Below are 21,858 nucleotides of genomic sequence, written 5' to 3' on the forward strand. Positions count from 1 at the left end.
ACCAAGCTGGAAAGCTGTGTGGCTATGCTGGCTCCCCACATGGCTTCTGAGTACCGTTCAGGCTCCCACCGCTTGGGGGGCAATAAAGGGCTCACTCTGACCCCTCAGAAATGCCTTCTTTGCAGCTCAGACGGAGCCCCTCATTTCACAGCACCTAAAAGCTAAGAAGCCCTGATGTGCCTCACCTGTGGGACCCTGCAAGACTGTAGCCGATCACTAGTAGGTAGTATGTCGTTCGACACAGAACCCTGGCCAACCCTTTTCTGGCCTCATCTTTCTAAACTGTAAAGTGGAAGAATCAGAATAGAGTCTCAGCGCTTGAAGAGGTCAGCTAGGCGTCCTCCCCCTGGACATCTCTCTAACTACTACCCGTCCTGGAGTGACTCACTCTCCCCTGAGGCAGATCATTCTATTTTGAGATGGCTGAGAGTGTGTTTTAATTGTTTCTTTCCTGCTTGAGCAGAGAGAAGCAATGGAAAAAACGTGAAGTACCTATTATATCATAGGACACCGCTAAACAGTTAAATTTTATATAGCACTTACTATATGCCAGGGACTGTACTAAGGATCTTAAAATACTTTCTTATTTCTTGGTATCACAAGAAAAGAGCTTTGAAGGAAGGCAAAAGACCTGCCTTTGAACACCAATTCTGCTCCTTACCACATGTATGACCTCACCTTTCTGCCTCGGTTTCTCCATCTGTAAAATGAGGGGATTACTCATGAGAACCCCCAAGTCACTTGTAGCTCTACATATATGACCTTGTTGGTACGAGGCTGATCAGCACCCCAGCCCCTAATAAAAAAGTTTCCTAGATCCACTTGATGAAATCATAGGATGAGTCTTGGAAAGGTCATTTGCATACAAAAAATCAGGAAAGTGTAGATTTGAATGTAAGGAATGGGGCAAAGCCTATGGGATAAACTCACTGTACATCAGATTGTCCACTCTATAGAAAACTCCTGTAAAGCATAATGAATGTGAGCAATTGCCCAGCATGAGCTTATCACTTATTTCCCACTGGATAGAAATCCGTTGAATGTGACAATGCAGGAAAGCTTTCTGTGACAAATGTTACCTTGTTGAACATCAGAGAGAAATTCTGTGAGTCTATTAAATTTGAGGAGATCTCTGTGTGGAAAAGTTGGTTTAGTCAGCACAAGAATTCAGGATAACAACCCTTAAATGACATCACTATGAGAAGAGCTTTAACAAAAATTCAGGGTCACTATACTAAAGTGGTTTTGGAGTCAAAGGATCTTTGTTCAAATTATATGCCTGTCATTACTTGTATGTCCTTGGGCACATTACAACCTTTCTGGGCCTCCATTTCCCTATCTGTAAAATGAGAGAATTGGGCCAGTGTCCTTTGAGGCTCCTTCCAGTTCAAAATCTACAATCTTGGGAGCAGCTAGTAGGTTCAATGGATCAAGAGCCAGGCCTAGAGATGGAAGTGCTGGGTGCAAACTTGACCTCAGACACTCCTAGCTGGATGACCCTGGGAAAGTCACTTAACTCCTTAACTTCTTAACTTAGCTTAACTTAGCTTAACCTTAACACTTAACTTCTGCCTTGTAACCAGTACTTTGTATTGATTGTGAGACAAGGTAATCGTTTAATAAAAACTTACGGTCTTATGCTCATCAGATATGGACTTGCTTCTGGGTACTGACTGTCTCAGTTGTTTGCCTTTTCTTTGTCAACTCATTGATACGGGTGAATAGGAGAGACTGAAATCTTTCAGTCTGAGAGATGGACCCTTGAGTCAGTTGAAAAGTCAATCAACTCTTTTGGCATTAGCTATAGAGAAAGGACGAGTCTTGAGGCTCTTGCACTTCTTTCAGACTATAGCAAGTGGGGGGAGGTATATCTCCTCCCATTGGCAGCCATCTCTCTGTAGGAGATATGTGGTTACACATAGCCTGGAAGGGAAATTCAATGGGGCTCCTAAACGCCAGCCCTTGTAGATCTTTCTAGAGCCTCTGCTCAGGAGGTGGCCGGCTTCAGAGCTCAGACTTGGAGGATGCGGAGCTGAGGTGACTTCCTGCTTATCCAACAGTAAATGCTCTCATTAATCTGGAAAGGGCAGAGCAGTGCCCAAGACAAGGACCTCAGCTGAGCCATAAATTGGAAACAGGACAGACGTCGGACATGCCCAGCAGAGCAATTCGCCCAGCAAAGGAGGAGCAGTGAGTACCGGGATAGCATAAGAGGGCATTCAGGATCCGCAGTGTCAAAGGAGATAGATACAAGTTCCCCAAATGTCGGCTCATGGGTTTCGCCTGTTTTTCCCCTTCTAGTCCAAACGTTTAACTTTAACAGACATGGAAACCGAGGCACTGATAAATGAAAGGATTTGCCCGAGGTCGCCCAGGAAAGAAGCAGCAGAGCTAGGAAACGACTTCCAATTGTAGCGCTACTAGAGCAGCACATTGCCTCCTTCCCCATACTCCTCCTCCACCCCTTCCCTCCTTCTCTCCAGAGCCTGGAAGCTTCCCTGTCTCCTAGGCAACTCTGGAAGCAGCCAATAGGAACATCTGGTAGTTCTCACGTGGCCCTGAGGGCCCGCCCCCCTCTTGGTTCTCAGCCCGGGATCCTAGCCATGTCGGACTTGAGCCCCTCGCCTGAAGGGCTGCGCCAGCAGAGGCTATCGTTGCCAGCAAGAAGGAAGGAGAATGGAGTGGCTGCGGCCCGGCCGGGCGGCGCCCCAACCTCGATGGAGAAGGAAGAGGAGGAGGAGGCCGAGAGCGAAGAGAGCGGCGGCGGGAGTCGGAGCTGGGGCTCCTCCAGTGGCGAAGACGAGTAAGAGTCCCGAAGAGGGACATTTCTGTGCGACTGTTCCGCGCCCTGCGGGGGCCACGTGCTGGGGGTATGGGGGATGGGACCCGTCCTGCTTCTAGAGCGATCGTGGGTAGTCTGGGAGGTAGTGACTCAGAGGCCACGGAAATGCAGCCGCCGGCCAATGCATTCTACAGCTGAGAGGTCCAGAGGGAGGCGACGCCCCAAGGTCCCGCAGGGTGGGCCCGACCGAGATTCGAACTGGGTCTGCCCGTTCACCGGCCCAAGCTCTCCTCTGTAGGAGTCGTATTGACCAAGTGCGCATGCCCAGGGCCCCAGTGCTGAGCCCTGAGGATGCCAAGTGTCCCGCGTGAGAGTTGGAAAGGTTAGGGGCCTCCTATTCTCTTTCTCCCCTGGCGGCCGTTGACCTGAGCACAGCGGGGCCCGGCGTGAGCAGTCGGTGGTAATAGCAGCAGGCACTGAGGCCCCAGACTCTGGTGAGACCCCGCTGTGCTCGGGACAGGACGCCGGGGAAGTCGAAGGCAAAGCTCTCACCAGCGCTGGGTAGCGGCTGGAGGGAGCCAGCAGGGCCCCCCGCAAACTGCAGAGCCACAGAATGAAGCACCTGGGCCAGCAGAGACACCTGGAGGCAGGCTCTGCGCGTCGTGGCCACAGCCCAGCCCCATCATGTGGCTCCCTAGGCCTCGGGTTTTCTGGGAAATTCCAGAGAAGGGGGGAGGGGGGAGGCGGAGGTTGTTAAGTTAACTTCCCAGTAACAAGATGGGGGAGGCCCGGGGGCGGCAATGTGGGGCCTCCGTAAATGGAGCCCGGCCTCTGAGGGCCAGCAGGTGGTGGCATCCCTCCCCGGTGTCCTCGGTAAAGAGTGCCTGGGGAAGGGCCTTCAGGCTGCAGTGGGAATCGCAGTGGAAGGAGCTCAGGGTGGCAGGCCTGATGAAGAGAACCCTTTGAGGGCATGATCTGGAGAAGGAGGCAGCTTCCAGCAAATGTGGCCCCGACACTTCCGAGCTGGCTGACCCTGGGCAAGTCTGTTGACCTCAGCCACTTGGCTCTTACTGCTCTTCTGCCTTAGAACCAATCCTGTGATTGCTTCTGAGATGGCAGGGAAAGGTTTAAAGAAAGAAAATGCTGGGTTTGGGTGCCGGTGACTTTGGGGAGGTACTGAGGTACCAGAAACAAGTTTTTAATTTTTGAAATACTGAGAACTTAGGGGTGAACTTCCCGGTCTTATACTTAAGGAACCCAAGCAAAGAGTGGAAAAAGGGGCACCCTGGTGGACCTCCTCCTCCTGGAATCCTAAAATACTAGAGCTAGAATGACGAGGACTCATGTTCATGCAGAGCTTGGAGGCTTACAAAGCACTATACAGGCACACCCATTTTACAGAGGAGGAAGCTGAGGCTTGGCATGAAGTGATTTGTGTAGCATAGCTCTGGCAGGACTGAACTCCTCTTCTTGGGGCATTGGGTGCTATCTCTAACCTCACATTGCTTCCCTGCCTCCCTCCCAATTCTGGTGTTTCACCCAATTGAGAAATGACTCAAAGATTTATTTGAAAGATATCTATTATGAAGACAAAAGTTCTAGGCAGACCCGTTAGTGTTAGGCATTTCTGAAGTGCCAGGTGCTGGGGATAGGCAGAAAAGCAAAAGACAGCCCTCTTCTCTAGGAGTGCAGTCTAACAGCTTTGTGCAGACCCTCCATAGACAAGATCCGTTGCAGATAATCAGCAGAGAGAAGGCTCTAGTATTGAGGGGGGATAGGGAAAGGCTTCCCCGGGTATCTGAAGGGAGCCAGGGGGCAGAGAGAGAGGAGGGAGAGTATCCCATATATGAGAAGACAGCAGAGAAAATACCCTGATGGAGGGTCATGGGCTAGCAAGGAGGCCAGGAAGGCTACACGGCTGAATAAGTGCTGGAAAGGACCAAAATGACATACTAGGGTTGGGGTCGTGGTACAGCGTGACTGACTAGCTGCTCAGACCAGTGAGAGCTGGGGAGGCTCTACCACAGCTCGGGCACAGATAGCCCTGAGAGCATTTGGTATGGAGATGTCTCCAGAGCTGCACGTCTCAGGTTGCTTTCAAGTCTTTGCCATTCTGCTTTGGGCACGGAGCACAGCACCTTCTTTGATGCGGGCACGCCATGCCAACGTCTTCCATGGCTCACGGTCAGGACCCAGGGTCGTCAGAGAGCTTGACAGTGCCCTTATCGCTTCTCCAGACCTCCTTGTGTGAGGTCCCTGAAATCGTCCTGTTAGGCACTCAAGCAGCCTTCTCTGCAGTGGGGTCTCAGTGCTTGGTGGCTGAGCCTGAGAATGGACCTTCGTGTCCAGAACTTGTCTGGCCAGAGGATCTTCAGGATGTTTCCAAGACAATTCAGATCCCAGCCTGGTTCTGTAGACCTCCTAGGAGGCCTGAAGCCTCTCTCCACCTTTCCATCAGAGCCTCCCAAACACTGAGCTGCCAGTGCCCATCGGCCTCGGCATCTATGCCTCCATCCCTGGAAAGAGGGGAGGTAGAAGGTATAATAGCAGGGTGGTAGGAGGGGGCTTTGGATGCCAGACAGAGAGCTTTATACTTGATCCAGGAGGAGATAGGAAACCACCAGAATGTATTAAGCCAGGGGGGCCCGGTTAGGAAGATCATTTTGGTGGGCGTATGGAGAATGGATTGGAGTGGGGAGAGACCTGAGGAAGGCAGGCAGCTATGGCTCCAGTCCAAGGGTGAGGTGATTGAGGGCCTGCACCAGGCTTAGGGCACAGTCAGGAAAGGGGCAAATGCAAGAGATGTTACAAAGATCAAATCTACAGACTTTGGCGACAGATTGGCCAGGGGGGCTGAGGATGACAGAACCCATGAACCTGAGGAACTGGGAAGATGGTGATGCCCTAAAAAGTTAGGGATAGGGAAGGGGCTGAAGAAAAATCAGGAGATCTCTTTGGCATGTGTTGGCCTTAATCTGTGTACTGGACATCCAGTTTGAGGTGGCCAATAGGCAACTGGAAATGTAAAACTAGAGGCCAGCAGAGCGGTTACAACTGGGCAAATAGAACAAAGAATCATAAGCATAGATGTAGGTGATAATTGAATCCATTGGGAAAAGTCCATTCTATATGGAGAAAAGAAGAGGGCTGCACCCCTCTGAAGGACACCCATTGTTAGCAGGCATGAGCTGGATAAGGACCTGACATGGGTGACTGGGAAAGAACAGAGTGAGTGTTGTAAGATTTAAATTAATGTACAATAACTCCAAGTATTATATTTTATAAGATGTATTAATAATCACTTGAATAGGAAAAAATAGAAGAACAAAAGCAAAAACCTGAGGAAAGACACGTGAGAAAAATTCTCCTGCCTGGCCCTCACCCAATGTACCAGCTGGATCAGGTGAAAAGAGAGAGGGTGGGGCTACACAAAACTTATATCTTCCCTCCCTTGGCACGTAACAGGGATACTGGGAAAGAGAGTCCCTGGAGAGCCAAATTCTATCCACACAGTGTCCTTCCTGAGGCCTGTCTAAAACAGCTCTTGAGATCGGGGTTTTATATTCTGAGTTTCAACATTTAAGTTGACTTAAATATTAAATTGTTTTAAATGTTATGGTAGTCTATTTTAATTTTGTTTACAGGTGAAATTCCAGCCTATGGTTTCTGGCTTTTTGAATAAGTTTGCTCTCATGTCTTCTATGGCCTTTAGTAACAGAGCACAGAGTTAGAAGGGTCCTCAGAGGACCTTTATCTTGGCCAAACCCCACATTTTACAGCTGCCAAGTCCAAGGCCTATGGAGCAAGGGACTTGCTAATGGTCATATAGGGAATAAATGTCAAGGGCAGAATTTGATTCCAGGTCCTCTGATTCCCCAGCCAGGAAACGTTCCATTTGACTACTCTGGAACCTTTTAAAACTCTTGTTTTCATAGTGCCAGTCTTCCATTTATTTCCCGTGAGTTCTCCCACTAGACAAATGGAATTGAGGGAAGGAAGCAGTGATCATAAAATGCCAGAGTGAATTCACTAAATCGAATCCCTCACAGACCTTCTTTGACATGATAGTGAGCTAGTCTAACTCATAATAGTAATTTGAAAATGGCTCAATGGATGGATTCCCAAAAATTAAATGCAAATTGATTTTAAAAGGTACCTCAACAAACCAATCAATATACACATATTAAGTACTTAAAAAAAACCACACACACATAAAACAGGCCTAAAGGTGGTACCTGACCATTGAGTTTGCCCCTGCCCTGCTTTTCTAAGTGTGCCAGCTGTCACTAAGGCCAGAAATACCAATCACTATCATTTGCAACCTCACTACTTTCTGGCTTCCTGGTCATCCAGTTCTGACACCTTGCCCAGATTTCTCAGGATGGTTTGTATGCCAGGAAATAGGCATCTGTAGAATTTCTTAGAATGTCCTTTTCTCTTGCTTTTTCTTTTTCCTTTTTTTGTTTTCCTTTTTCTTTTTTGCCTCATTGCCTTTTCGAAGCTCCCAAGTTGAGTGAGGATTTTGAGGGTCACCCATAAATTTATGATCCTGTGAACTAGGTTTCAGTTTCATTGTTCCCAAGCTAAACCTGGATTGATCTGACTGAATTATTTCTTTGGGCTTTAACCCATCTCTATTTTGTTTCCCGCATACCTTCCTGATTCCTTCTGAAATATGTGAGAAATATCAATGTTAAGTTTGTAGACTTAGTATACCAAGGTTTGATGGTCCAATCTCTCCCAGGGACAGGAACCAATGGCCTCAACTGTCCCACTGTGTCTTTTTTTATATCTTTCCCACACTCTAGAATAGGGTCCTTATAGTTCTGTGGTGTGTGGCAAGCCCCTCTTTGCCAACTCTCTGTTTGCGAGCCTTTTCTTTCCTTTTCCTCCTTACACTTCTCATAACTTATTTTTGCTTTTATGTTTTGTGGGGCCGTTCTTCTTTTATCCAGTGCTCTGAAAATTCTTTTGTTTAAAAGTGTCTTTAGGTAAGTCACCTGTCATCCCTTTCTCCCCAAATCAAAGTCTCTCTTGGTCAGCAAAAGCACTCAGATAGCTTGTCTGACAGCCTGTTAACAATAGATAATCGCTAGGATTGGCCTACTTGTGTGCTATTTGTTTCATTGTTTCTTCTCCAGGTTCCTTGGTTTTTCCATTACACAGAGTTCAGGTTCCTTTCTGTGACCCACACTTGGATGTTGTTGGTAGTCACTTGTGTTTATTGTTTTCTTGGTTCTAACTATTTTTCTCTATATCAGTTCATACACAGCTTCCTGCATTTCTCTAAATCTTCATATCTATAATGTCTTACTTCAAAATAACGTTTATCTTGCTTTCATATGCCATTTTTTTCCAGTTATTCCACTAGTCCATTCGTACCCTTGTTTTCAGTTCTTTTCTACCATAAAGAGTGCTGCTATGCATGAACTGGCATATGCCTGACTATCCTTGACTTCCTTGGGGTACATGACTGATAGTGGACTCACTAGTTAAACGGATGTGAACATTATAGTCACTTTTTTCACATAATTCCAAATAAAAATCCTGGAATATTTGGTCTACTTGACAGCTCCATCCAGCACTGATGACTGCCATTTTTTTTTAATCCATTGACAACATAGCAGGTTATAATATGAAACTGTGGAAGAGGCATGAAGGAAGAGAGAATTTCATGCATGCAAAACAAAATAAAGGACCTCAGCTGTCAATCAAGAAAAAACATTCCAAATAGAGTATTCCCAGGAAAGACAGTTGGAGACTCAAGCCAGGCTGACGGGGGAAGAAGCTCCGAACTGGACCCCTGTTAGCCTCTGTCCTAGGCTGAAGGACCCTTGTGGGGGCTTCTGGAGCTAGGCTGAGAAGAAATTAACTTTTGTTGGTGGCTTAGAATGTGAAGAACTGATTGTATATTTGAGATTTGAATTTGAAGGAAGAAGAAAGAAGATTAAACAGTTATCCTCCCATCTCCCTGACAGATTTTTTGTGTCACAGTTGTGACACAAAATGGAGACATGTGACAGGACTGACATTTTCCAAAATCCTCCTAACCCTCCTTATAGATTAGGGATAACCCTGTCCCTCTCACCTCAATTTCCATCCTTGTCCTGTTTTTCCCAATAAACCTCCTTACCTGAGAAAGAGGGGAAAAGTATCTTCTCTAAACCTCACAGTTCACCTTTGAGTTACATAGAAAGGTGGCTGACTAACAGTGGGGAGGGGAAGGGAGGCAGGTGGGTGTGGGTGGAAAACTGGGAGGTGAAGGGTGGAGGGTAGGAAATATCTTGATCTATTAGCCATCAGTAGTGATCAATAGGCAACCCCAGAGTATCCCTTCTAGTAGTATCTCTCTATTTCTCAGAAGTATCTCTATCTCCATTACAACTAGGCACCCTGAGGTTTCCCATAGTATCTCCCTAGTCAAGCCAGAGTATCCCAGTTATTACAACTAGAAATATCTCCTCAGATTATCATTTCTAATACAAAACCCAAGTCTTAAATATGCATTTATCTTCCTTTAATGATTTTGAGTGGGTTCTCACATGGTCATTTATGGTTTGAAATTCTTTTGAAAACTATTCATATCCTTTATCTGTTGGGGAATGGCTCTTGATGTCATAAATTTAATATACATATTCTGAACATCAAATTTTCCTGGTGATAACTGGGGAAAATATTTCCCCCTCTGTCATTTTACTTCTAATTCAGTCTTTGACTTTATCATGCTAACAATTTCCAGTTTTATATGGTCAGAATTGTCTTTTTCTCTTTTCTGATTTACTCTATCCTTATTTGGCTAAGAATTCTTTCCCTGGGCCTAGTGTGAAAGGTATGAGGTCTAAGCCTAATTTCTCCCCAAATTCTTTCCAGTTTTTCCAGTAGCTCCTATTAGCACAGGAGTTCTGCCCCCAGTAACTGACATTCTTTACGTTACCAAGATGCTGGATGACCACTCTACGATTGGGTTCTGGTTGGTTCAAGCTGTGTCACCAATCTGTTCTTCTGCATTGTAAACAGGCACATAAAATGGGGGTGACCACTACTTCATATTGGCAGGGACTCTTCCACTTCTTAAAGGACCTAGTCAAGCTTTGGCTTTGTTTCTGGTTTCGCTTCTTCAAGGATTTTGTTGAGAGTATGTAGAAGAGTCAATGAGTCAGTTTTCCCCTCAATTTTTCAAAACCTGGGGACCGTGCCTCTATATCCTTTTGGGTCCTCCCCACAGAGACAAGCATAAAGTTAACAAACAATTTTAAATTAGTGTCAGATGAGCCTACAATGCTTTTCATTTGTCTGTCCTTGTTTCTTTTGTGACATCTGGATTCAAGTTCAGAGGATTGAGTCTGTTGATATTGTAATCAAGTTTCGGAGCTTTTGATGGGTAGACAGGCATGCGATGACTAGATCACTAGACATCCACACCCAGATTTGTAGACTGACATGTAACAGCAATAATAGCAAACAGTTGACATATCTAGAATGCAAGGAACTTTAGATATTTTATCACATTTGATCCTTAGAACAACCTTGTCGGGGAGGTGTTTTTATTGTCCCATTTTATGGATGAAGAAACCAAAGCTGAATGGAGTGAAGCCTCTTTCCTGGAGTCATAATGTTAGTGTCTGAGACTCTTCAAATTAAATCTTTCTGGCATTGAGTCAAGTACTCTGTGTACTCCAAGGAAACAGAAATGGTCAACATCAGAGCTGAGGACATGGGTAGGAGAAAAGTCTTGCCATTCATAATACTTTGTGGTCTGAAGGAAAAACTGGATTTTAACACTTAGCATGAGGGATGTCAACAGAGAAATATTTGAGTAAAAAGGTGTCGAGCAATAAGTTAGCATTAAGTACTTACTGTGTACCAGTCCCTATGGTAGGCACTAAGGGATACAAAGACAAAAAATGGAATAATCCCTACTTTGAAGGAGCCTCTGATCCACAAGATGAGACAATACATACGCATATAAGTATGTATAAAGAAATATGTACAAAATAGGTACAAGGTAGTCAGTTGGCACAGTGGGTAGAGCACTGGGTCTGAAGTCAGAAAGACTCCTCTTCCAGAGTTCAAATCTGGATTCAGACACTTAGTAGCTGTGGGACCATGAGCAAGTTGTCGCTTAATCCTGTTTGCCTCAGTCTCCTCATCTGTAAATAAGCTAGAGAAGGAAATGGCAAACCACTCCAATATCTTTGCTAAGGAAAATCCAAATGGGATCATGGAGAATTGAACACTACTGAAAAACTGAACAAGTTGAATGCAAGGGTGGAGATGGAGGGCAATTATAGGAGGGGAGATGAGGAGAGGCTTTGTCATGGAGAAAATGGGGCATACTGGGGCTGGGAAGGGAAAATAGAGTGCATTCTAAGCATCAGGGACAGCCAGAATAAAGACATGGATATGTGGGATGAATTGCTCTGAATAAAGGACACAGAAGTCCAGACTGGATGCATTATGCTTTGGGGGGAGTAATGGCCAGTAAGCCAGATTAGAGTCAGGTTCCACAAGGCTTTAAAAACAAATGGCCCTTCATATGTTATGTAAGAAGCATGGTGAACCACCAGTCTGTTGAGTAGATGGCTGTCATAGTCAGGTCTTCACTTTAATTCATGTTGTCAACTATGTGAAGGCTGGTTTGGAGAGAGAAGATCCCTTAGGCAGGATGGTCATTGCGGTCATCTCAGCAAGAGCCAATGAGTGTCTGAACCAAGATGGTGTCTATGTGAGTAGAGAAGGGGTACAAAGCTGCTGTGAGGGTGGAGATGCCAAGATTTGGCAACTGATCAGAGTGAGGGAAAGTGAGGAGCCGAGGCTAACCCTGAAGTGTTTAGAAAAGTGGTAAGGGTGTCCACCAGAGTAGAGAAGTTTGATGGAGAGATGTTTAGAGGGAAAGAACGCAAGCTCTGTTTTGTTCTTGTTGAGCCTGAGCTGCTTATGGGACATACATCTGGAGAGGTCTTGTAAGTGATTGACAAAATGGGCCTAGAGCTCAGACTTAGAATGGATATATGAATATGTGAGTCATCTGCATGCTAATTAAAACCTTGGGAACTGATGGGAAAAGGAACCTTAGGGAGTACCCACATTTAGGGATTTTTGTCAGGGAAATGACTTGGGGCTGTGCCACAAAACAAAGAACTATTGGGAGGCACACGTCATTGTATTAGGAATATATATATATATATATTCATATGTAGAGAGCTGGCAGACTGAGTCTACAGTTAAGCTGGGGTAGGCATTTTTCTATGAAAAGGAAAAAATAGAAGCATGAATAGTGGAAAAACTACTGGTTAAAAATAGCAAGTCAGGAATTTGCAAGCTTGATAAAAGTTTGTCAACTAAGCAGTTTTTACACAGCTACAGAATCTTCCTGGGATGATTATGGTCTGCTACGGGGCATCCTGTTAGTTTTAGTTATACAGTTGAGGCAACCTCTAACTCTGCAAGCACGCTATGACTGACAAGCCAGCCTTGGAGACCAATAAGGTGGCAGTGGTCAGACAGGTAGGAGAGGCAGAAGAGAAAAGTGCTCATTCAAACCCAGAGAAGCAAGAGTATCCAGGAGGAGAGCGTGGTCAGCAGAGAGGTCAAGAAGGATGCAGACCAAGAAAAAGACCACTGGATTTGGTAATTAAGAGATCATTGGAAATATTAGAGATTGACTCTGGAGAGAGCAGTTTCCAAAAAATGGGAAACCAGAATGCAGAGATTTCAGAATGAGTGAAAGGAGAAGAAGAAACTAGGGCAGAAGATTAGGATTTTGACTGACAAAGGGAGGGAAATGTAAAATAGTAATATGGGAAGTGGGGGAAGAAGGTTGGGCTTGGGGAAGGTTTTTTTAAGGGCAGAGCTAACTTGGGCATGTTTGAAAGCAGTAGAGAAGGAACCAATAGATGGGGGAAGGATGGAAGATGAGGGATGGAAGACTGTTGGGAATATCTGCTGAAGAAGATAGGAGGAGATAGGATTGAAGATGTGGAAATGCTGACCTTAGCTAAAAGAGCTAAAAGCCTCTTTGTCAAAGAAAAAAATCATAGTCGTGTTTCTAAATCAAATCAGGATAGAGAAAGAAAGAGGTCTGGAAACCCTGACTGGGGTCAGGCTTCCCAGAGCAGGGAGAAGCTATGCACCAGAACAAAGAGAGGATCCAAATTCAGCAAAGAGAGCCCAACCTGTACAGAATGTGGCGATAAATGTAGGCTGGCATTTCTGTTGCTTGCTGCCCAGTTCCAGGTCACAGATCCAAGGTAGACTGAGGAGGGGGCCTGTGTCTCAGGGCAGTGGTCCAGGGCCTTGGGCTGTGCAATGAAAAAGGAGAACATGCAGAACCCAGCAATAGTTGTATGGGTCTGACCCTAAGAGCCAAGCTGCCCCTTCAGTGCCAGCCTCTACTTCAGTCCAAAGTCTACAATAACCAGAGTAAGAGTCCCAGAACAAAGGAGAGTCTACAGCTAATTCTGTCCCTTTGAACCAACAGTAGCTGTTGCCTTTTAGAATACCAACCAAGCCCAGTCCACAGATGTATTATCGCTCAAACCCAAACCCAGAGTTCAGGCCAGAGGGCAGAAATTAGACTTTGCCCAGGATCCAACCACTCAGACAACACTGAAATTTTACAGGTTCCCAGCCTGAGATCCTAGGATAATTCAATGTTCAATACTCCCAAGAAAAAAGCAACAGGACTGGCCCAGACATTCTTTTCAGAAATGTACAGATCTAACCTTAACACCAAGTCCAGAGTTGGGAAGTAGGTAGAAGAGAGTGTAAACAAAAATAGAACTGTATCATAAAAGCTCTGCCAATCCTGTTATGGTGACAGGGACACTCAAGAAATAAACTGAGGGGAGGGGGGAGAAAGAAAATGACCTCAAAACAGCCACAAACAAAACCTCAAGAGAAAAACATAACTTGGGCATAAATTCAATTAGAATTTGTGGGAGAGATGAAGCAAGAGTTTTTAAAAGGAATTAAGAAATGTGCTTACAAATTAAATGAAAGTACTAGAAGAAAAAACTGAGAAAGAAATGAGAGTTATAGAAGAATTAGAAAGGGTATTAAATTGAAACAAGAAGCACAAAACTTATGAAAAAATTCCCAGAAAATCAGAATGGACTAAATAGAATTTAACAGCTCTATAGAAAAGCAAGAAATAGCAAAATGAAGTTACAAGACTGGAAAAAATAGAAGAAATATGTAAGACATTTCATAGCAGAAACTAGTGACTTGTGAAAACATATTGAGGAGAGAAAACCAAAATAATCCGTGAACTTCCTAAAATCCATGACAAAAAAAAAAAGAGCTTAGGCATCATATTTTAAGAAATCATAATTGTAGCACATTTCTAGATATCTTAAAAACAGAGAATGAAGTGGAAATGAAATCTGCCTATCATCTCCTGAAAGAAACCCCCAAATTAAAAATCCCAGGAATTTCATAACCAAAATCCAGTGCTTCCTCTATAAAAGCAGCCAAAAAGAAAGACTTCTAGTATCACAGTCAGGACCATACAATATTTAGCAGCCATCCATCACATTAAAAGAAGCAGAAAGCTTGGAATATAATACTCCAGAAGGCAAATAATCTAGGCTTACAACCAAGAATAACCTCCCTAGCAAAACTAAACATAATCCTACAGAGAACAAAATAGACATTTTAGGGGGAAATTAATAAAAAGCTTTTCAAGCATTCCTCTTTAAAATTTTAATTTTTTATTTATTTTAAGTTTTTTTCCATGTTTACATGATTTCCAATCATTCCTGATGAAAGATCTGAGTCAAGAGAAACTTTAAAGAACAAACACAGAAGTCAAGAGAAAAATAAAGAAGTAGTCATGAATGGTCACAAGGGACTAACAAGGATAAATGATTTCTCTTCTAATGTAAAGAACTGATTCATGTGTTCCCTTAGATCCCTATCATCATCAAGGGTCAGAAGAAATAGATGACTTGGGAGGGGTTTTGTTTCATTTGATGGTCTTAAAAAAAGAAAGCATACAATACATTGCTGGTGGAGTGGTGAACTGATCCAACCATCCTGGAGGGTAATTTGAGCTCTGGTCTTTTCTTTGCAAAAAGTTGGAAGTCTTCTATTTTGTTGAATGCCCATACTTTCCCTTGGAAGTATATAGTCAGTTTTGCTGGGTAGCTGATTCTTGGTTGGAGACCCAGCTCTCTTGCCTTTCTGAAGATCATGTTCCATGCCTTACGATCATTCAGAGTAGAACTTGCAAGGTCTTGGGTGACCCTGATTGGCATTCCTTTATATCTAAATTGTCTTTTTCTGGCTTCCTGTAGGATTTTTTCTTTTGTTTGATAGCTTTGGAATTTGGCAATTACATTCCTGGGAGTTGTCTTTTGGGGGTTTAGTGTAGAAGGTGTTCTGTGAGCTCTGTCAGTGGCTGTATTGCCCCCTTGTTCTAGAATCTCTGGGCAATTTTCTTTGATTATATCTTGTATCACCATGTCCAGTTTGGTGTTTATTTCTGGCTTATCTGGGAGTCCAATTATTCTTAAATTATCCCTTCTCCCCCTATTTTCCAGATCTATCACCTTGTCGGTGAGATATTTTATGTTCTCTTCTAATTTCTTGGTATTTTGGCTTTGCTTTATTGATTCTTGCTCTTTTACACGATCGTTGTCTTCCAGCTGCCTGATTCTGGCCTTTAAAGCCTGGTTTTCTTTTACAGTTTGGTCAAACTGGTTTTGTAGATGCGTGAATTTCTTTTGCATTATTTCCAACTTTTCCTCCCAGAAGGCTTCCATCTTTTTGGTCATTTCTGATTCAAATTCTTCATAGGTTTGTGGAGAGTTTCCATTTCCTTTGGAAGGTTTTGGAGCATTTTCTTTTATATTATCTTCTGTCTGCTCTGTATTTTGTATTTTGGCTCCATAGAATGTGTCCAAAGTCGCCCCTTTCTTCTTATTTTTCTTGGTATTTTGGGGCTTCTGTGGTTCTGTGGAGTTTGTCATCTCTGAATGTGGAGGATTAGTTTTTCTTGTCTCTTTCTGGTGTTCAGAGGCAGTCCTGGGCAGATAGTTCTATGGGCTTTCCCTGGGTTAAACTGAATATGCCTCACTGGAACTGGAATGGAAGGGTCGGACCACGAGGCCACACTCCCCCCCCCCCCCCCCCCCCCCCCCCCCCCCCCCCCCCCGCTCGCTTTCCGGAAGTTGCCTTCAGAATCGCTGGCCGTGAGGCTGTTTCGTCGGCCTGCGGGGGGATGGGCTGCCGCTTCCCCAAGCTCCGAGAGCACAGACTTTCACTGAGACTTGGATAGCAGGATCCAGCCCGTGAGGCTGTCTTGCCCGCCCTGAGGGTTGCTGTTGTTTTGACCAGCTCTCTGCAGCGGAAGCCCCAGGCAGTAACTTTCACCGGGACTGTAGAAGGCCCTGAGGGTTGTTGTTCCGAGGACTCTGCTCTCTGAGCCGGCTGGGCTGCGGCTTCCGGGAGCCTTGGACTCTGCGCTCCTACCCCTGAGGTCCGAGTGATCTCGGGTTCTGGCTTTTAAGGGGAGCCGTACCTTTTGAACCGGGTCCAGGTCCAGGAGGAGGGTTCCCAGGGTCTGTGCTGTTGATCGTTTTGAATTTCGGCGCCTTAGGAGTTTATCGTTTGAGATTGGTCGGGAAGGGTTTTCCGGAGATCTGAGCTTTAGCTTTCTCTAAGCCGCCATCTTAACCGGAAGTCTCCTGGAGGGTAATTTGAACTATGGCCAAATGACTATAAAACAATGCATACCCTTTGATTCAGTAATAACACTACTAAGTTTGTATCAAAAAAAAAGATTTTTAAAAGGGGGAAAGGACCTACTTGTACAAATACTTATAGCTGCTCTTCTTGTGGTAGCAAAAAATTGGAAATTGAAGGGATGTCCATCCATTGGGGGAAAGCTGAACAAATTATGGTGTATGATGGTGATGGAATACTATTGTGCTATAAGAAATGATGAACTGGATAATTTCCAAAAGAACTGGTGAAAGGGTTAAAATAGGAGTTTTGACAAAATAAGAGAGCAGCTTTTAATAATTTAAGTTTTAATGAGAATGTAGTGGAATTGTAAATTAGTATTATCCCTTTAAGCCAGAGAAAAGAAAACTTCTGGCAGCTTTTAACAATTAATAATTTAGTTTAATTAAAATAGAGATAGTAAAAGAATATAGAAAAGAAGGGAAAGATAGAAAAGAGGAAAGAGAGATTACTAATCTTTTTTTTTTTTAAACCCATACCTTCCGTCTTGGAGTCAATGCTACGTATTGGCTCCAAGGCAGAAGAGTGGTAAGGGCTAGGCAATGGGGGTCAAGTGACTTTCCCAGGGTCACACAGCTGGGAAGTGTCTGAGGCCAGATTTGAACCTAGGACCTCCCGTCTCTAGGTCTGACTCTCAAACCACTGAACCACCCAGCTGCCCCCGAGATTACTAATCTTGTACCATGTATATATACCTAAAATACCTCTAACTGTCTTCTGAGGACAGCTTCTTCTTGCCTAGAAAACATCAGGCCTATCTAACCTACACTATCTATAAATAATTCACTAACCACCTAATTCCCTAAAATAACAGACAGCTCCCACTCACTGCTTCAATCAGTTTTCTATAGCAGCCCAAAATGTCAGTAACCAACTGACAGCAGATCCTTGCCTATGAAACAGACCTCTTACTCTCTAGAGATCCCAGAGGCAAAAAACCCTTTAAAGGCTAAAGCCAAAAGCCCTCTCAGTAAGCTCGGGCCTGCCTTTATATTCCTGCAACTAAATGCCAACCCACAAGACCAGCAACCAACTCCCAACAACCAACTCATGCCCAGCCGCCAACTTCCCCACAGCTGCCAGCCTTAACTGTCAGAAACTCACTCACCAACTGCCAGCAACTGACAGCCTGCAACTGATGCTGGCTCAGCAGGGGGCTCTCTGGTTCCTACATCCTGTCACTGTGGGCTGGTTAATCCCTACACAGCTCTATGGTAAAAGGACCTCTAGGTTCCCCTTTAAATTAGAGAAACTAAAAAATTCCTTTTTACACTGGAAAGACCTTCATGGATTGATGCAGAGTGAAATAAGTAGAACTAGGAAAACACTGTACACAGTAACAGCAATATTGTGGAATGATCCAATGTGGTAGACTTAGCTATTATTGGCAATGCAGTGATCCAGGACAATTCTGAGGAACTTTTGACAAAGAATGCTATCCATCTCCAGAGGAAGAACTGTTGGAGTTGGAATGCAGATGATAGTATGCAGTTTTTCATTTATTTTTTTTTGTTTTGTTTTGGGTCTGGTTTTATATGATTATTCTCTTACAAAAATTAACAAGATGAAAATAAGTTTTGCATGATAATATGTGTATAACCCAGATGGAATTGGCTGCCAATTCCAGGAGAGAGGGAGGGAGTCGATTCGGATCATATAACTTTGAAAAACTTATGTGGAAATTTGTTATTACATGTAATTGGTGAAAATATAAAATCCCTTTATAATAAACCAAAAAAAAAAACCCCAGAAGGATGGGGATTTTATCTCACATGGTTAGAGCATACAAGGAGGGAGCAGGGCTAGCCACTGATGCTTGGACCATGGACTCCTCTGAGCTAGTCAGGAAAGGGAAAAATACATATAATTGGATCCAGAAGTACAGTTCATTCAATAAGAAAATAGGAGAGAAGAAAGAAGAAAATAAAAAGAATAAAGTAAAGAAGGGATTCAACCTAAGCAAAACAAACTAATGAAGGATATACAAGAATATTTAGGGAAAAATATTTGTGATGACAAAATTTAGAAACCGAGAGAGTGCTCACCTGTAGGGAGGGCTTTGGGTTAAGGGAATGAGAATAAGAAATAGGTAAGTGAGGACAAGGATAGAGAATGGGTTTTGAATGGTCACTATTATGGGGGAAGTTAAGAGTCCCAGAGATGGGGAATGTATGGTGGGAAGGGACCAGTTTCTTAACACTTGAGGAATGAGTTTGGATACACTCACCATCATTCAGAGAAGTCTGTGTCTTTGTTACTATATGTTGCCATCTTTCTGTGGTTCTTTAATTTTCTATCATTTTAATTAAATTTCATTTTATATTCAAACAAATTTCTTTCTCTCCCTCTTCCCTTCTCTCCTCCTACATTATTAAGAAAGAAGAAAACTATTCTCTATTATCAACATGTATAGTTGAGGAAGAAAAGACAACATGAGTATCTTAGACTAAAGAGGTGCTAGTCAGGACCAATTTGTATCTAAGTGGCTCAGTGGATAGAGCACCAGACTTGGAGTCAGAAAGACTTGAGTTCAAACCCAGCCTCCGACACATCCTAGAGCAAGTCACTTACCTGCTGTCAGCCTCATTTTCCTCATCTTTAAAACGAAGATAACAACATCGTCTCCCTCCAGGGGTTGTTGTAAGAATCGAGCTAGATTACATTTGTAAAGCTTTTTGCAAACCTTGGTTTGTTTTGTCCCTGCCTCTCCATATTGGGGAAGATGTCGACAAACTGAAGCATGCTCAAAGAAAGTCAGCCAGGCTGGCCATCTGCGCATGGGTTGAGCCAACCTGGGAGAGAGAAGTGTTGGGGGTCCAAGTAAGAGATTAGTCTTTAGACTGTGAAGGGAAAAAAGGGGTACACTTGTTTTGTTTGGTCCTGGTGGACAGAACTATGAGGAAAGAGCTTTAGAAGTGCAATGTTAGGTTTACTATAAGAATTGGAGCTATAGTAGGAGTGGTGGGTAGGGGACATAGGCAGTGCCTCCCTGGAGGGGCCCCAGCACAGGCTGGAGGAGTTCTTGTCCAGGGGGTCGTGGTCAGGTATAGGCTAGACTGGTGGTCACTGCGCCTCCCCTCCTGCCTCGGAGATTCTGTGAATAAAAATGTGTTGGTGATGGCAAGGATGCTTTGCCTTGGAAACTTTGAACTCAATTCTTACTGCATCCAAACAGACTGGTCCATTGAATGACTACTTTCCCTGATTTCCTTAATGGAGTTTTAAAAATCATTTTCTGGCTTTTCTGTTTGGGCTTGAGTAGAGTTGCTATGTTTTTAGTCTGGTTGAAGGATTAGAATATAGATCAGACCATTTCGGGCCAGCATATTATTGCTCATATTTCTGAAAGGACTCTGCCAGGATGATTTTATCCTATCCAGTTTTGATTAAAGGAAAAGCAGCTTGTAGATTTTGCTTTGGGTAGGTTGAGTTCGTCGTCAGTCGTGCTATAAAATCAGCAATTTGGGGGGACAGCTAGGTGGCTCTGTGGCCAGAGAACCAGACCTAGGGACAGGAGGTCTTGGCTCCAAGGGTGGCTTCAGACACTTCCCAAATGGGTGACCCTGGGCAGTATTGAGTCTAAGATGGAAGTTAAGGGTTTTTACAAATCGGTGCTTTTGTTTCTAGCAGCGATGTGTTTTGATCACAAGCTGAATTATGAAATATGTGGTTTACTTGTCTCCCACCATCATCATGAGAGTTGTCTAACAAATTATAGGTCTTGTTCTTATGAATACAAAGTAACTTATGGAACCATAAATTTAAAGTTGGAAGGGACATTGGAAGTCATTTAGTTCAGCCACCACATTTTATGGATGAGGAAACTGAGGCTCAGAGAGTATTTCTATAAAGTAATTTAAAAAATATTTGCAAAGTGCTTTACATGTATTATCTAATTTGACCCTCACAAGCAAACTGGTAGGTAGGTGCTGTTATTATCCCTGTTTTACAGATGAGGAAACTGAGGTTGAGGCAGGATTCAATCTCAGGTGTTTGGGTTCCAAGCTCACAGCACCACCTTGCCATCTCATAAATAAAACCTATTTCATTTTGCTCATTGTTAAATTTAATTTTCCCCTGGTTCTGCTCAAAACCAGGATTATTGCAGGGATTTATACTCATAATAAATTAGGATTCCAGGAGACAGAGGAATCTTAAAGATTCCGAGACAACTAGAAATCTTGGCTGCTCTCCAGGTCTAATCTTTTCTTCTTTTTCACAGTGACCTTGAGACTGAATGGTCAGACAGCATGCAGAAATATGGAGAGCTCTTTTACCTAGAGCTGAGTGACAGTGAAGAAGAGAGTCTCCTTCCAGAAACTCCAGCTGTGAACCGTGTCAGGTTCAGTGAAAATGAAATCATTTTTGATGAGGATTATCTCAGAGAAGGAAAAAAATGCGAACCCAGACTCAAGAAGTTTTCCAAAATTTTGAAAAGTCGAAAACTTTTGCCAAAGCGTCACCATAAAAAAAATAGCAATGGACCAGTATCCATTCTGAAGCATCAACCCACCCAGAAAATGGGTGTCATCCTTCAGCAGCGGTACAAGGACGTATCCGTCTTTGTAAACCCCAAAAATGCAACAGTCGTGAAAGCAAAGGAGCATCTCAAGCTTCTGGAAGTGTTTTTGGGAATTATTCACCAGTCTAAGTGGAGGAAAAGAACTGAAGGCAACAGCGGAGAGAAACTTGTAGTGCACGGCTTACTTCCCTGCAGCCCGGCCATGAAGAGTGGACAGGTGTTCATTGGTAAGTATTCCTCACGGCAGATGCGGAGCAAGGTGGCCGTGCCGGAGCTCCTGGCAACCTGCAGCATCGCCTGCATGACCATTTCTTTGGATTAGGACCAGGGAGCTCCAGGAGAAGAGATGGGCAAATGGCCCAGCGAGGAAAGGCCCTCAAATCTAAATAAAAACGCAGGAATGCTCCCCTGGGCACATGTGCCAGAGAGCGCGGAGAGCCTTCCCTGCCTCGTACGGGATTCTTCAGGAGGTGGGGCAGCCAGTTTTTGTCACTGGTTGGGGGGACTAGCTTTCTCATTTATAAACGGTCCTTTTTCGGGCTGGGCCTTGGGCCTCTAGGGAAGCCTTAGAACGCAGGGCCCTATTGTGGTGAGGCACGGTGTTGGGCATCAGGGACCCTACATGCATCCCCACACCTGTGCCTGCACATTCATGGATCATCCATGTAAATGCATGTGTCTGTATGGGCCGTGTACACCTTGTGCATGCATGTATGTCACATGGGGAATCATCTGAGTCTGGATATTCCCCTTTCTTAGCCTGCTAGAGCTACCACATACAAAGCCAAGTCCACTGGGAAGCAGGAAG

General features: G+C 44.1%; 1 protein-coding gene across 4 annotated transcripts in view; it reads left to right on the forward strand.

Moving 5' to 3' along the window:
* INTU (inturned planar cell polarity protein) overlaps positions 1-21,858 on the forward strand; it is an 82,273-nt gene that overhangs the window by 4,271 nt on the left and 56,144 nt on the right. For all 4 annotated transcript variants that reach the window (XM_056803514.1, XM_016422895.2, XM_056803515.1 and 1 more), the window contains exons 1-2: positions 1-2,803; positions 20,751-21,277. The exon at positions 1-2,803 is cut by the window's left edge and continues 4,271 nt beyond it. In XM_056803514.1, coding sequence (XP_056659492.1) covers positions 2,604-2,803; positions 20,751-21,277 — 727 coding nt within the window. In that variant the 5' untranslated portion in view covers positions 1-2,603. The remainder of the gene's footprint in view (positions 2,804-20,750; positions 21,278-21,858) is intronic.

Source organism: Monodelphis domestica, chromosome 6, assembly GCF_027887165.1.
Source record: "Monodelphis domestica isolate mMonDom1 chromosome 6, mMonDom1.pri, whole genome shotgun sequence".
Lineage (NCBI taxonomy): Eukaryota > Metazoa > Chordata > Mammalia > Didelphimorphia > Didelphidae > Monodelphis > Monodelphis domestica.